This window comes from Furipterus horrens, unplaced genomic scaffold, assembly GCF_987537825.1.
Source record: "Furipterus horrens unplaced genomic scaffold, mFurHor1.1.pri manual_scaffold_4, whole genome shotgun sequence".
Lineage (NCBI taxonomy): Eukaryota > Metazoa > Chordata > Mammalia > Chiroptera > Furipteridae > Furipterus > Furipterus horrens.
In genome coordinates this window covers 48777592-48791648 of record NW_028327174.1, presented here as the reverse complement: position 1 = coordinate 48791648, position 14057 = coordinate 48777592, and the positions used below count along the sequence as shown (strand labels likewise).

General features: G+C 46.6%; 1 protein-coding gene across 2 annotated transcripts in view; it reads left to right on the top strand.

Moving 5' to 3' along the window:
• Positions 1 to 10207, top strand: part of LOC150011653 (rap guanine nucleotide exchange factor 3) — a 48928-nt gene extending 38721 nt beyond the window's left edge. For both annotated transcript variants that reach the window (XM_090273057.1, XM_090273059.1), the window contains 8 exons: positions 1891 to 1962; positions 2473 to 2607; positions 3055 to 3226; positions 3569 to 3768; positions 6636 to 6749; positions 7347 to 7453; positions 8206 to 8348; positions 9132 to 10207. In XM_090273057.1, coding sequence (XP_090129183.1) covers positions 1891 to 1962; positions 2473 to 2607; positions 3055 to 3226; positions 3569 to 3768; positions 6636 to 6749; positions 7347 to 7453; positions 8206 to 8348; positions 9132 to 9252 — 1064 coding nt within the window. In that variant the 3' untranslated portion in view covers positions 9253 to 10207. The remainder of the gene's footprint in view (positions 1 to 1890; positions 1963 to 2472; positions 2608 to 3054; positions 3227 to 3568; positions 3769 to 6635; positions 6750 to 7346; positions 7454 to 8205; positions 8349 to 9131) is intronic.
• Positions 10208 to 14057: the final 3850 nt, after the last annotated feature.

Here is a 14057-nt window from a genome sequence, read left to right as displayed (position 1 = left end):
AAATGTTATTTTATTACGTATTCCATACCAACTGCTACTTAACACTTTAAAATGACAAAAGTATAAAACATGGCAGCAAACCTTTCCAACTTGCATGTCACCGGAAGACTGCACAGTGTCACGACGACAGTCACAATTCACACCACTCTTCCTCTAGTGAGTAGACTGAGTGGACGCACCATCTCCAAACTGTCGTTCCCAGTCCAGCGATTCAGTGGGACATGCAGTGCCCTCAAAAGTCAGTCGTTCTTCTGCTGCTTCAATGGCACAGTTTTAAATGAATCGTTGAAAAAAAATCACTTTGAATAATCACCTTGTTTGTATGCTGCCAACGTTGCAGACCCCCAGGTAAATGATCTTCGGCTTGATGACAGAAAGCCTTGCTAAGTTCGCTGTCAGACCATGTGTCCCTACTCCCAGTTTGGAAAGTGTGCTCTCTGAAACCGTGGCAGATCTTGGCCAGCAAGACCACTGCGTGTGCTTGTGCAGTGCGCACCATATGTATGAGGGCACCTGGTAAGAATTCAAAATGGACCAAAATGGGATCTGTATCCTTCTTGCCGAGCCATGTGCCAAGGGGCACACCTGTGCCTGCTGAAAGGAAGGAGTGCCTTCTCCTAATTTGCCCAGAGGTGGTATCTGCTGACTCAGCCCTGTGCCCACACAGCTGCTTTCACCCAGAAGGGAACTTTATTCAAGTACACAATTCTTTATATACACCAGCAGAGGTTCTGCTGATCAGGCTCAGGTAGGAAGAAGCAGGCCCAGAGCTCACTGTCAGAATCAGAGCCCACCCCGTTTCTTCTGCCTTTCTCACTGCTCAGCAGACACAGGAAGGCCTATTCACCGTAGACCTTCAGGCTGGCATTTCTAGGAAGAAGGAATACTCAGTTTAGGAGCCATTGACTCTCCAACCCTCTGAGGTTTGAGACTCTAGGTCAGCTCACGAAAGTCTATCAGCATGAATGTCACTGAGCTAAGAGTCCGGGGAATTGTCAGCACCCAGAGCATAGCCTGGCACAGGGTCAGTGGTCAGAAGACTTTTGTTGACTGAACGAATAACCTGACCCATGGTTCTAATGGTGATAACACAGTATTATGCAGCGAACTCACTAAGAGATTCTGAGTCACTTTATAATAATGTTTCTCTGGGGGAAATTATTCTGCCGTGTGATGAGAAAGGAGCTCAGAGTCCCCAGGAACATTCCTCCTCTCCCTCCCCACCCCCACCTCATCCATCTCAGGCCAGAGCAGAGGCTGCAGTCACTCAGCATGCAGGCTGAGGGAATGGAGCAGCAATAGGAATGTGCTTTTCTGAACACCCCACCCCAACCCCCCACCAAACACAGCCTTTGTGGCCATTGTCAAGTGTTGCAAAGAAAGAAGGAAAGCTGGTATCTCAGGAAACAGTTCTTATTCCTGGAGGTCCTGGGAGGAGTCCACCCTTGACTCTGATGAGATGTTAATATAGTTATGGCTTGTTCCTAAGTAAGAGCCTTGTCATCTGGAGAATGCCAAACCTATCCATCTCTCAACTTTCATTAAAGAACAGCCGTAACTAAATCAGAGTTCTCAGTCTGGAAGGGGCCACCTTCTGTCTCACCCTCCCCTTTATACAGAGGAACACAGAGCACCAGAAGGGTAAAGTGCTAAGGAGGGTTGTCACCTGGGGAGATTCTTTTCACTTTTTATAACAGTTTTCAACAATTGGTCCCCTTCTGTCTTCCATTTTCAGCTTTCCTTCTCCTTCACTTGGTATTTGCTCTTTGTACCCTAGCTCCTGTTGTGTATTTTCTTCCACTGCACTTGCTTGTCCCTGAGGCTGGAGAAACTGGGAACCAGAGATAAAGGGGAGGGATTCCTTGGTAACTTTATTTCTTTGCCCTTCAGCTAAAAGGGACCCCAGAGAGCCAGAGCCATTCCTGGAGCCAGAGGAAGAGTTGGAAGAGGCCCCAGCTAGCAGTGAGTCTGCCTCACCAAAGGGGGCCTTCAGGGTAAAGGGGACCTTCAGGGTAAAGGGGAAAGGGCATGAGGGGGTAATAGGGGAGGGGTAGACATATCAACGGCATCAGGCCCAGGCCTAAGCCAGACAGACCCCAAATCCAGTACCTGGAGGTTGTTGCTGGACTCCTGGGGTCTGCGCAGGAAGAAACCCGAGGCTTTCAGCAGCCTGCGGGGTGGGGGTGGTCAGCAGAAAAGAGAGTCTGAAGACTGCACAGAGGCCGGAGAGGGAAGTGGAAGAGATTTTATTTTTAGAGCGGGAAGATTATAAAAACAACAGGCCAGAACATCGAGCTGGGCATCAGAAAGGACTTCCTGACTGAAGGGTGTGCACCGACGAAGCTTGTTTATTTTCCATCCCTGGAGATCTTTAATGGAAGAGTCAGGAGAGCAAAGCTAAGTGTGGGGAACTGGCTGTGACAGAGCGACCTCTAGAGGTCCGCCCAACACACACCTCTCCCTGTTTCTCAGACCTGTACTCAGCACCCAACTCCTGCCATGGCCGCTGCCACGAACCCTTCAATAAGCACCACCCATGCCACTGCAATGCCCGCTGCCCAGAGTTTGGGAACTGCTGCGAGGATTTTGAGAGCCAGTGTGGCCACGGTCAGTCTCCTGCTCCCTTTAGCCTAGCCCCAGGGACAGAGGGAGTCTCCAGAGCAATAGTTCTCCAGCTGGGGTCCTTGGGCCCGCGGCATCAGCATCGGGAATTTATTAGCAATGCTTCACCCTGGCCCTACTGAATCAGAAACTCTGGGGGTGGGTGGGGCCACCTGTTTTAACAAACGCTGCAGGTGAGTCCAAGGCATGTCAAAGTTTGAGAACCCTCTTAGAGGAAGGGGGGCAATGTGAACATTCTCTGGACATTCTGTAGGCAAGGCTGTGTGCTGATTTTAAGGGTCCTTAAGGCCTGAGGCCCTGGTCCTCTGGCCACTAGGGGGCCTGATTGCAGCCCCTCTCCCTTGCTGCCAGCTTCTGGAAGGTGCTCAGAAGGTGAGGCCTCCTACTGATCTCACTCTCGCTCTGAGACTCCCCCCCTACAATGTCTCCTAGAGGGCTTCTCCCGCAGCAGTGACGCCATAACCAAGGAGGAGCTGCAGGCCATCTCCGAAAAGATCTACAGGGCAGACACCAACAAAGCCCAGAAGGAAGACATTGTTCTCAACAGCCAAAACTACGTCTCACCCTCTGAAACCAGAGACCGAGTGGACCACTGCCCAGAGCCGTGAGTTCCCTTTATTCTTATCCTTCAAAGTTTTTCCCCAAGTTTCCTTCTTCTGATGCCTCAGCTCTTTTCTCCTCCAAGCAGGCAGGATCAAAGGGAGAGAAAAAAATAGGTCTCTAGAGGCAAAGAAAGCCATCTCGAGGGACCATGGGCATCCAGTAGGGAGGATTTCTGTTGGCCAGGCTGAGAGTGACCTCATGCATGGCCTTCAGGAGTATCTGAAGTCCCCGCTCTGCTCCTGAACCCAATTACCGCAGGCCTGCCCTGGCCCATCTAGCAGTTCCCGGAGGGGTTTTTGCTCCACCCTCAGGCCTCTTACTGTGTCTTCCTCTACCTTTCCAGGCTCTTTACATACGTTAACGAAAAGCTATTCTCCAAGCCGACTTATGCGGCCTTCATCAACCTCCTCAACAACTACCATCGGGCAACGGGCCATGGGGAGCACTTCAGTGCCCAGCAGCTGGCTGAGCAGGACACCTTCCTCAGAGAGGTCATGAAGACGGCAGTCATGAAGGAACTTTACAGCTTCCTCCAGCACCAGAGTGAGTGGACCCTCCCCAAGCCCCACGAAGCAGTGCTGAGGACTCAGGTCTGTCTGCAGGAGAGCCAGGAACCCCTGGGGCCTCCACAGTGGGGAGGGTAAGAACATGGGTGGGGACTACCTGGAGGTCTGTGTACATTTGGGAGGGGGCAGGGAGAGGGCCAGAGAGGAGCCCACAGAGATCATGGACCTAAGCAGGAGCTGAAGAATCCTCTGTCTGCCCTAGAAGTCACCCCATCTTCTGATTTACTCTCAGCTGCCTTGTTTACACCCCACTCACTGCTTCAGCCTCAGGGTTCTCTGTAAGGCCACGAGCCACCCCACTCCATGCAGGCACTTGTCAGCCGCCTCAACTGATTCTGGCATCAGCACCACTTTCTGGGCTCAGAGAATCCCTGATTCTGCTCCTTCCTCCTGCTCTAAGTCCAGGAAGGAGGTCGGTCCACTCCAAGTTTTTGTGGGGGAAACAGCAACAGAAGGTCAACAAAGGTTCAGAGGGGAACATTCTACCGGGAAGAGTCCTGTTTGGAGTGGCTCCAGATAGAGACATATGAATCAGACCAAAAAAGGTTGGGGCTGCGGCACTTCTTGGCGTGGGCTGTGTTTGTTAGTGTCCGCTAGATTCCTTCCCTGAACTCCAGGCAGCTGGGCTTTGCCTCGGGCCAGCTCTGTCCAGGTCTTCCCTTCCTGGCCGTGGGATGGCCTCTGCTCATGGCTACCGCATTCCATCCAAGGGCCTCCGGTTGAGAGTTAGTAACATGCTCTGTTTTCACGTCAAGTCAGTGACACACAATCCCTGTGAAGAGGACACGATCCTTCACTGCCCCCTGGTGTTCTCTTTGTAGTAAACATGCCAGAAAATCTTAAGAGGTCAACACTGAGCCATTCAACTTTTCAAATGAGAGAGATGGAGGCCCAGACAGGCTAGGTGACTTGTAGGAGGCCACATGGGAAGCTGTAAGCAGAGACAGGCTGAAACCCAGGGTTCTGATACCGAGGCCAGGTTGTCCCATTACTCATCCTGTCTTCACCCAGTTCCCTGTCCAAATCCCACGTGTCCTTAAAGTCCTAGCTCACCTCCCACTGCATTTAGGAAGCTGCACTTACCACAGTGCACAGCTGGCTCTCATCTCTTCAGGGGTCAAGGGTTTGGGATGTGGCCTCAGACAGCCTTGGGACAGAGAGACTTTATTAGAGTTCCAGCTCTGCCACTTACTAGTGATGCGACATTAAGCAAATTCCTCTGCCTGCCTGAGCCTTATCTGCTGAAATAGGGTCTTGGAGGATTTAGGCTTGTAAAGCACCCAGTGGAAGGCCTGGTAGCAAGTCAGTGGTAGCCATGCAGATTGTGAAGCCATTCCGTTATTTTGTGTATATTTAGTCCTGTTCTCCAACGGCGTTTTAACTCCTTGAAAGAACGGAATCTGTCTGGGATCACTTTTGCATCCTTCACACAATTCTGGGCAGTGAAAAATAAATATTAAATGGCTCCTTGACTTAGATCTCCACCCCTGACCTTCGCCTTGGGTCCTGACTGCCTCTTTGACACCCCTGTCTGCCTATCAAATGGCATCTCTTCAGAACTTAGCACAAAGAGAACTCATGGCTCCTGACTCTTCCTCAGTTTTCTTCGTCTCGTAAATGACACCATAATTCATCCAGTTGCTCAGGTCAGAAGCCCAGGAGTTAGATCTGATTCTTCTATTTACCCCACTGCTTCCCATTCCCACTTCCTTCACCAGTAATGTCTGTCACTTCCACCTTCAAAATCCACCCCTGACCTGCCTGCTTCTCGCCCCTCCTCCACGGCTGCCAGCACAGCCTGAGCCCCCACCACTGGTAACCTGGACAAAGCGTCAGCCTCAAAACAGGTCTTTCTGCTGCTCATGAGCCCTGTTGACATTTTTACACACACGACTGAAGTGATTTTTAAAAGACAAAGCTCCCACCACAAAATTCCCCTGCTTAAAACTCCTTGGTGGCTCTCCCATCACCAAGAAACTATGGAGTCATTAAGAGATCAGTCTCTGGAGCTACATTGTGGGGGCTCAAGTGCTATCTCTTATCTCCTCTTCACTGTGTAATCTTGCATGAGTTATATATCCTTAGTTTGCCTCAGTTACCTCATCTCTAACTTGGGAGTAATTAGTAACAACCTGATGTGAGGATTGAAAGCACTTCAAACAGTGCCAGGCACACGGAACATACACAGTAAATCGAAAATATTTTTTGTTTTAATTACGATTTGACTGAGATCCAACCCTCTGGGCATGGCTTACGTGATTTGGCCACTGCTTACCTTTCTCTTCCTGCTCACGCTGCTGCAGCCACATTAACTTTCAACTCTTTGAGCATTGAGCTCACATCATCCTGGAGCCTTTACATTTTCTGTTCCCTCTACAAGAAAGAATCTTTGCTCCAGATCTTCTCAAGGCTGGCTCCTTATCTTCCTGGTCTCTGATTAGTGCTACCTTCTCAGAGAAGCCTTTCTGATCTTCCTTTCTAGAAGAGCCTCTACCTCCATCCTCACCTTCAGTCACCATGGGATAATCTTAATTTTCCTCATAGCACTTACCTGAAAACACATTGGTTACTTATGGTTTATCTCTTTATTATTTGTCTCCTCTACTGGAATTTAAACTTAAAGACAGTGATTTAGTCCTTGCGACTCCCTGCTGAATCCTTCACTTTTAGACCTGGGTCTGGCATGAAACAGGTGCCCCATAGATTACTGTTGAACAAACAATTGAATACATTTGTTGGTCGAACCCATGTGTCTCGACGTGATGGAACAGGTGGCCCTTCCTTCCTTCCCAGGATTTGGTCCTGCCTTGCCTTCTCCTAAATCCTCTATGTTCCTCTCCACAGACCGCTACAGCTCAGAGCAAGAGTTTGTTGATGACTTGAAGAACATGTGGTTTGGGCTCTATTCAAGAGGCAACGAAGAGGGGGACTCAAGTGGCTTTGAACACGTCTTCTCAGGTGGGGTCACTCTTCCTGGAAAGAAAGAGAAGGAGAGACAGTTTCCCTCAGGAGCAGGGCAGCATTGGGCATTAAGGAATCAGCAGCCATGCCAGCTAGCAGGGAGGGACATGTCTGCTCCCAGGCCAAGAGGGCGGGGTCTGAGGAGCCACTGTTGAGAAAAAGTTTCTCAGAGTATCTAAGGGAGAAAAAGGACAAGATACTTGGACTCCCAAGGGGCACATGTAGGAAGGGAGACATTTTGGGGGCTGTGGCTGTCTATCTCTGAATGGTCTTCTGCTTCCAGGTCTTGGGCAGCTGCTTCCCAAGGGGCCTTGGTCTTTCTCCCCACTACACTAACCCATAAAGCTTCCAGCAAGTCTGGTCACCAGAGTCAGTCGGGAGGAGGAATTCTCCCAAGAGCTTGAGCTGAAGTGGGGGGTGCTCTCCTGAGGTGAAATTTAGGGATGTAAGGGACTCTGAGAAGTCTGGGCAAGGGGCTGAGCAGATGAACAATCCAGAAATCAGAGACCTGAAAAGGGAGATGGCTTTGGCATGGGAGGGGCAAAGGGGTTAGGAGGGAGGCCCAGATCAGCCACCTTGGACTCTTTATTATAGGTGAAATCAAAAAGGGCAAGGTCACTGGCTTCCATAACTGGATCCGCTTCTACTTGCAAGAGAAGGAGGGCCTGGTTGACTATTATAGTTACATCTATGATGGGCCTGTAAGTACTGAATGCTGACCCCTTGGGCTGGAAAGCCTTGTTGGTACCCAGACTTCCTGCCCTCATTCTGCATTCCAAACACTCGAACTTGTCTCTCATCCTGAACCCCATTGACAGCTAATAGGGATTGTGAATATGACTTCCCCATCTGTTGAACAGCAGGTTTAACCAGCCAAAACACTGGATTCCCTTTCCAACAGTGAAGGCTCCACAACTTCAGGGGCAGGAGGCAGAGGGCAGCATCTCTGGATAGGGGTGGGGGCAGGGAAGGATTCTCAGAGGGGAAAACCAGACATGCGATTACTTCCTGCCTAAATATTCTTAGTATGTGGAGTCCACTGGAAGTTTCAGTTTGGCTAGTCTAAGTTAAACTCCTCATATTTTTATAAAAATGAGACCTTTGCTGCCTGATGCCAGAAAATAATTTGGGAGCAATAAGCGATCCTTTTCTCCATGTGGGAGTGCATAGGGAACAGTTACGTCCCTGCTCCCCAGACACTGGTCATATGGTTGCTGACTCTGGCCTCCCCGGGAGATACACACTGGCAGCTCCAGACAGAGGGTCTGAGTGGGGCTTACGCATCATAGCAGGAGACACTGTTCACTCAGTTGATTTAAAGAATCCAGCCTTCCTGGAAAGCTTTCACAGACAACTAGTGGGCCCTCAACAAATCCTGGCTGAATGTTGCCATTTGCCACCCTTCAGTCAGCCTCTGCTCTGTGGCATTCATCATACCCTTCTCCGTCCACAGTGGGAGTCTTATCCTGATGTGCTAGCCATGCAGTTCAGCTGGGATGGCTACTATAAGGAAGTGGGCTCAGCTTTCATCGGCAGCAGCCCTGAGTTTGAGTTTTCACTCTACTCCCTGTGCTTCATCGCCAGGCCAGGCAAAACGTAAGTACGGGGCCAGTCAGACCTGGGAGCAGGCTGTCCTTAGCCAGGACTGTCAGAAGACCTGCATTCTACCACTTGGTGGCTCAGAGGGCATGGACAAATTGCAGTTCTGGGCCCCAGTTTTCTCACTTGGGAAATGAAGCTGTTAGATTGGTGGCTGCCAAACTTCATCTTAGCAGCAGAAACCACTGCCCCTCTTGTCCCCAAGTGAAATCTTATGCAGGACCTTAATGCATCACACAGTGAGAAACGGCCCTGGCTGACGTGGCTCGGTTGGTTGGGTGTCATCCTGTAAAGGGAAAGGTCACCAGTTCGATTCCTGATCAGGGCACATGCCTGGGTTGCTGACCTGGTCCCCGGTTGGGGCACGTGGGAGAGGCAACTGATCGATGTTCCTCTCACACATCGATATTTCTCTCCCTCTTTCTCCCTATCTTCCCCTCTCTCTAAAATAAATAAATAAAACCTTTAAACAAACACAATGGGAAATGGAGTTGCCCTGGTGCTCTGAACCTCCCTAATTGCCCTTGCCCCTACCCCACCTGAGGTTGCATGGGGGATTCCTAGAGCCCCAGAGTTCAGTTGAAACCACTAGGCCTCACATGCTCTAACATCTGAGGACTTTTAAAGGGCTCCATGCATGTGAGGAGCTGGAGGCAGCGGCTGAAGTAAGCTGTGGCAGCGCTCTTACAGGCCTTTTCAGACAGAGTAGGGTCCTTCTGCATGAGTTGAAACAAAAGTGAAGTGAAACAGGGCCTCATGATTTGACGATTTTTTCCACAGGTGCCATTTAAGCCTGGGTGGACATCCCTTGGCCATCCAGACCTATTCTTGGGACAAGTCCACCTACGGAAATGGCAAGAAGTACATCGCCACAGCCTACGTGGTGTCTTCTACTCAATAGAGCTTGGAGTCAGAAGGGGCACGAGGGTCAGTGAGCGCTCTTGCAAGACTGAGATGCTGTCTCCTCTGGGCTGGAGAGGAGATGGAGGAGAATGGGAGCGATTCTTAAATCCAGAAATGTCCATGTGGGAAAGGAAAAAAAAAGACAAAAATTAGAAAACTGAAGGGAAACAATCCCATCTTTGTCCTCCAGCCTTTTGGAAGCATCATCCAGACATGGAAGGCAGGGCCCTCCATAGTTCTTTGCCCTGTTGGGAGCTGGAACTGTGAACAAATTCTTGAACTCTCTAAGCCTCATGTTTCCTTTTAATGTAAAGGGAAGGGTTTGCCCCCTTTCCTCTTTTTGAGGTTGCTGAGAGGGCAAACCAGATGAATTATTACTGTGAAAGTGTTAGCAATTGTTCTTAGTAAGAACAGCTGACAGAAATTCAAGATTACTCTAATGGCTGCTATTGTACACATCTCTGCAAACTGCAATTCAGCGCTATGTTGTAGCCTCAAAGAAATCAGGCCATGGAAATCAAGCAAGGGTATTTGGTCTTTTCTAAGGTTACATCCTCTCAGGGGAGGGTTTGGGAGAACTCAAACAGTGGACAGATAGGGTAATGGTTGACACAGTGAGTGGGATTGGGTGGGGAAGTGGACCTCTCCACGCCTGAAGATTTGTTGATATTTAGTGCAATTAAAAAGCTGTATTTTTATCCTGAATAATTTGTAAAAGAGTTCCCTCATAGGATGGTTTTGCATCAGGAAAAAGGAGTCCATAGCTTGGTGTCATTAACAATTATTTTAAGGCTTAACCAGCAGCCATAATTTGCATAAACTCTAGAAGGGAAGACCAGGGAGATCATGTTTCAACCTCAATTACACATTTCTCTCTTAACCCCACTGTGAACCAAACACTGTTCCACAAAGCCAGACTTAAACCATAGTTAAGACCAGTGATTTTCAACCAGTGTGCTTGCTACTGCACACTGGTGTGCCACAGAATTTTTAAAACATGACTGACCTCTTTAGTCAGGAGCACGGACCTCTTTTCCCTTAGATTGTCAAATAAAAAAGTGACAACAGCCAACATTGTTAGGTAGCTGTGGTGGCTAAGAAGGGACTGGGAACCAGGAGAGTCCAATTAAGGGCTTTAATTAGAAGAGAGACACTGTGATCAGGCAGGCTGAGTCTGAACAGACTGCAGCGCCAAGGGAAAGGGTAGAGGGATTTTTAAGTGTGGAGTAGACCCCCAGGGGGCATGAGTCACCCTGCTGGTTGGTTACAGACATCCAGGGTGTAGGTATTTGTGAAACAACAATGTCCTCTGATTAAGGATGGCTGCCAGGAGATTTATGGTCCTTGTTTCTGGGAAATGCTAAAGGGAGAGGGGAAGAGGCAATGGGGTGTAACTGATTTTCAGCAGGATGCTGGCATCTAAGCCTCAGTTGCCTCTGATAATAGGGAACCTCATGATTGGGTACGTGGCCAGTGACACATACCCTCTTTGTTTTAGCACAAGTGGTGGTTTAGGTCCTCCAAGTCCCAGTACATTCTAACAAACATAACAGTAGCTGTCTGGTGTAAAGCCCTGTCTTGAACCATAAATATCTAGGTCATATAACAGACTCGCATCTTATTGATCATGTCACATAATAAGGTTGTGTCTGATTCGTTAATCTTGGTACCAGAAATTCTTATATAATACAAGTACAGGCACCTGATTTTTTAAAAAGTCATTTTGGAGCAAAAAAAATATTATTTTTTTGAAAGTCAATCAAAATTATACCTATTTTTTGTCAGATCGGCAAGAATAAAATATTTGTTTGGCGTACTGTAGAATTTTAGTAATTAGTTTATGTGTGTTATGAGATGAAAAAGGTTGAAAATTGTTTAGAGTGTTCAAATCTCCAATTAAAGTCATTTAAGAAAATTTTAAATGTGTCTCTTTGTTGGTGTTCATGCTGCCTGTCACTACTGGAACCAATAAGTAGAGACAAGGATTGAATCTTTATGGGCACTTTATTCAGATGCTGGTGATCTGAGGAGACAGTGGGTTCTGTACCCTAAAAACTGTCTTAATATCTCATCTCAAACTGACCTTTTTATAAGGAGAAGAAAAAGTTAGGTCAAGGGTTTGAAAAAAGGTTATTCAGATAAGAATTGCAGTCTGGTGGTGATTTTCCTACTATTTCTTTATCTACTGATCAAAAATTCTTCATCTACTTCCTTCACTGGAACACAATGGCTCAGATACTCCTGGGGCACAAAGGTTGAATTGCTTGTTGACCTCCTGCAGCCACAAAGGTCATATATTCCAGTTTCTGAAACAACAGCTTTCCACATGCATTAATCACTTAAGCCTATCAACTATAACTAAAGCAAAAGCTTTACCTCTTGAGTTCCCCTATCGTTTTCTTTGTAATTGGCCCTCCTCAAGTGTCCATCTCCCTGCCTTTTCCTGTGATGAGGGCTGGGAATGATGCTTCCGGTTTTAGTGTTTCTTCAGGATGGGTTGGGGAATGTGGTACTTCGGTGAAGTCCATGAGGACTCACCAATTCTCTCTAACCACGATGGGAAGAATTCTTCCTAGTGTAGTTGTAATGTGAAGCATGAAATGAGTGTATTTACGGCTTCTGGTTCCCCATATAGGAGCTCGGAAGTTGATACTCCACTCTAAAAACAAGTAAAACACTGAACAGATTGAAAAACCAAAAACTTTTCTTGGTTCTGTAAGAGAAGGGAAGACACAGGGAAAACACTGCCCTCAAGATCGGAAAGACATATAAACAAACAAACAAACAAAAAAACTACCTTAAAAAAAAGATTGGAAAGACAGAATATAAGGCTTAGTGGAGAAGAGATTCTGGAGCACAAACCAGTGCTGGGATTTCTGACTCAGGCAGGAGAAAGAAACCATTTAGAAATACAGTGCTCCTGAGTACTCTGTCCTTCTTAACAAAGCCTGTTGTCAGGGGAAACTAATTAACCAGAGCCTAACCTGAGGTGGTATTATTATCTGAGGAAGGGGTAGGAAATAACATTTGTTAAAGCTTTTACCATGTCCCAAGCTGTGCTAAATAGGCCTTTTAGAGACATTTTTCTCACTCCAGTAGGTATTTTTTATCTTCACCATTTTAATTATACCTAAACAACTGAGGTTTATATCAAGCCTCATTTTACTGATTACATTCTCAGTAAGTAGCAGAATCAGGACTACAAAATTTAACCCTTTTCCTCAGGTTACAGTGAGTGGATTTCTAGCAGTATTGATTAATTAATTAATTAATTAATTCGTCTTTAAAAGGATATTTATTAAGGCCTGAGATAGAGGTTACTGGTTACCCCTCAATATCTGCTCTCCTTATTTATTGAATTCTTAGTTTTCAGATGAGCACATGACTGGCAAGAGTTAAAAACTCTCAAACTCCTTTGAAGAGAGAAAGGGGCTCCCAATACAGGCCTAGTCTTTTTGTAGGACAATGGGAGCCTCAGAATTAGGTAAGGATGGCCATCAAGACCTTTCCACTAACTCCTCTCACTTCGATTCTGTACTCACTAAGTAATTGTCTGATTATCGTAACTTGAGAGGGGAAAGAATTCATCCAAGGGTCTCTAAAGTTCCATTTCAATAGACTCTGCCAGAATTAATTAAAAAAACAAAAACAAAAAACAGGTGATTTTGTTAAGAAAATGTATAAATAAATATCTGCTTTAAATATTTTTATTATTAATTTTAAAACACAAAATACTCTTAAAGTCAGTTATCTATCCCCTTAAGACAAAAACTAAAGGAATCATTTTATTAGTAAATATTTTAATAATACTTAATGATTTGATCACTATGACTTTAAAATACGAGGATATCAAATTACACAATGGGATAGATGTGCTAATAGTATGACCTCGTAAGGTAGTGCCCCAGGGTGGTTTTTCATTGAACATTACCTGGATTAGTGGTTCCTAGTCTCAAGTGCACAGCTATATCCTATGTTTAAAAAATCATGATGCCCGGGTTGCATTAATTAAATCAGAATCTCTGGGTATGGGACCTAGAAATCAATTTTTTTCATGCTCCCTAGGTAATTCCAAAGTTCAGTAAAGCTTCAGAGACACTGATCTGGATTTTGGGGCTGATGTTTTAGATCACAGAGCTGTTTCAAATGGAACGTTTTTGCTCGTTTCTGTTTGTTTTTGTGGAATTATTTTTGTTCTACAATTTTGTTAGAGTTGTCATGAAAATGAAAAAGCTCACTCATATTGGAAGCAGAAGCAAGAAATGTTACAAGCTTCATATTCTTTCTGCACACCTAAAGACAGACCTTAATACTCACACACGTTCTAGAAAGACTCGAAAGACAGACACAGAAAAAGTTTACTTGCAAAGTTGTAGGGGGCAAAGGGTAAAACTGAAGAACTGGTTTACCAAATATAAACACTTGAAGGGGGAAAAAAACTCAGTAACATTGGCAGAGTTACAAGTTTACATAGTCTGTTCACGGTAGAAAAACAGTAACTTGCTCACGTATTTATCATACTCAGAAAAATCATGATATATAGTCAGACACCAGCAAGGCGAATATTAGGGAATAAATTGAGGGATGTCCACTGAAATATTTAAGTGTTACTATTTTGGGAACAAGTCAGGACGACCTTGTAGGTTTTGGGTTACCTCCTAAAACGTTGAGTCAGCCTTCGCTGTAACACACCTGTCAGCGCCCCAAACCGGCTCTACCCGGAGCAGGCGCACTGTGCCTGACCTTCTGCGCACGCTCCCGGGGGCGGGGTCAGGCACGCGGGGACTTGTGGGAAAACGCAGG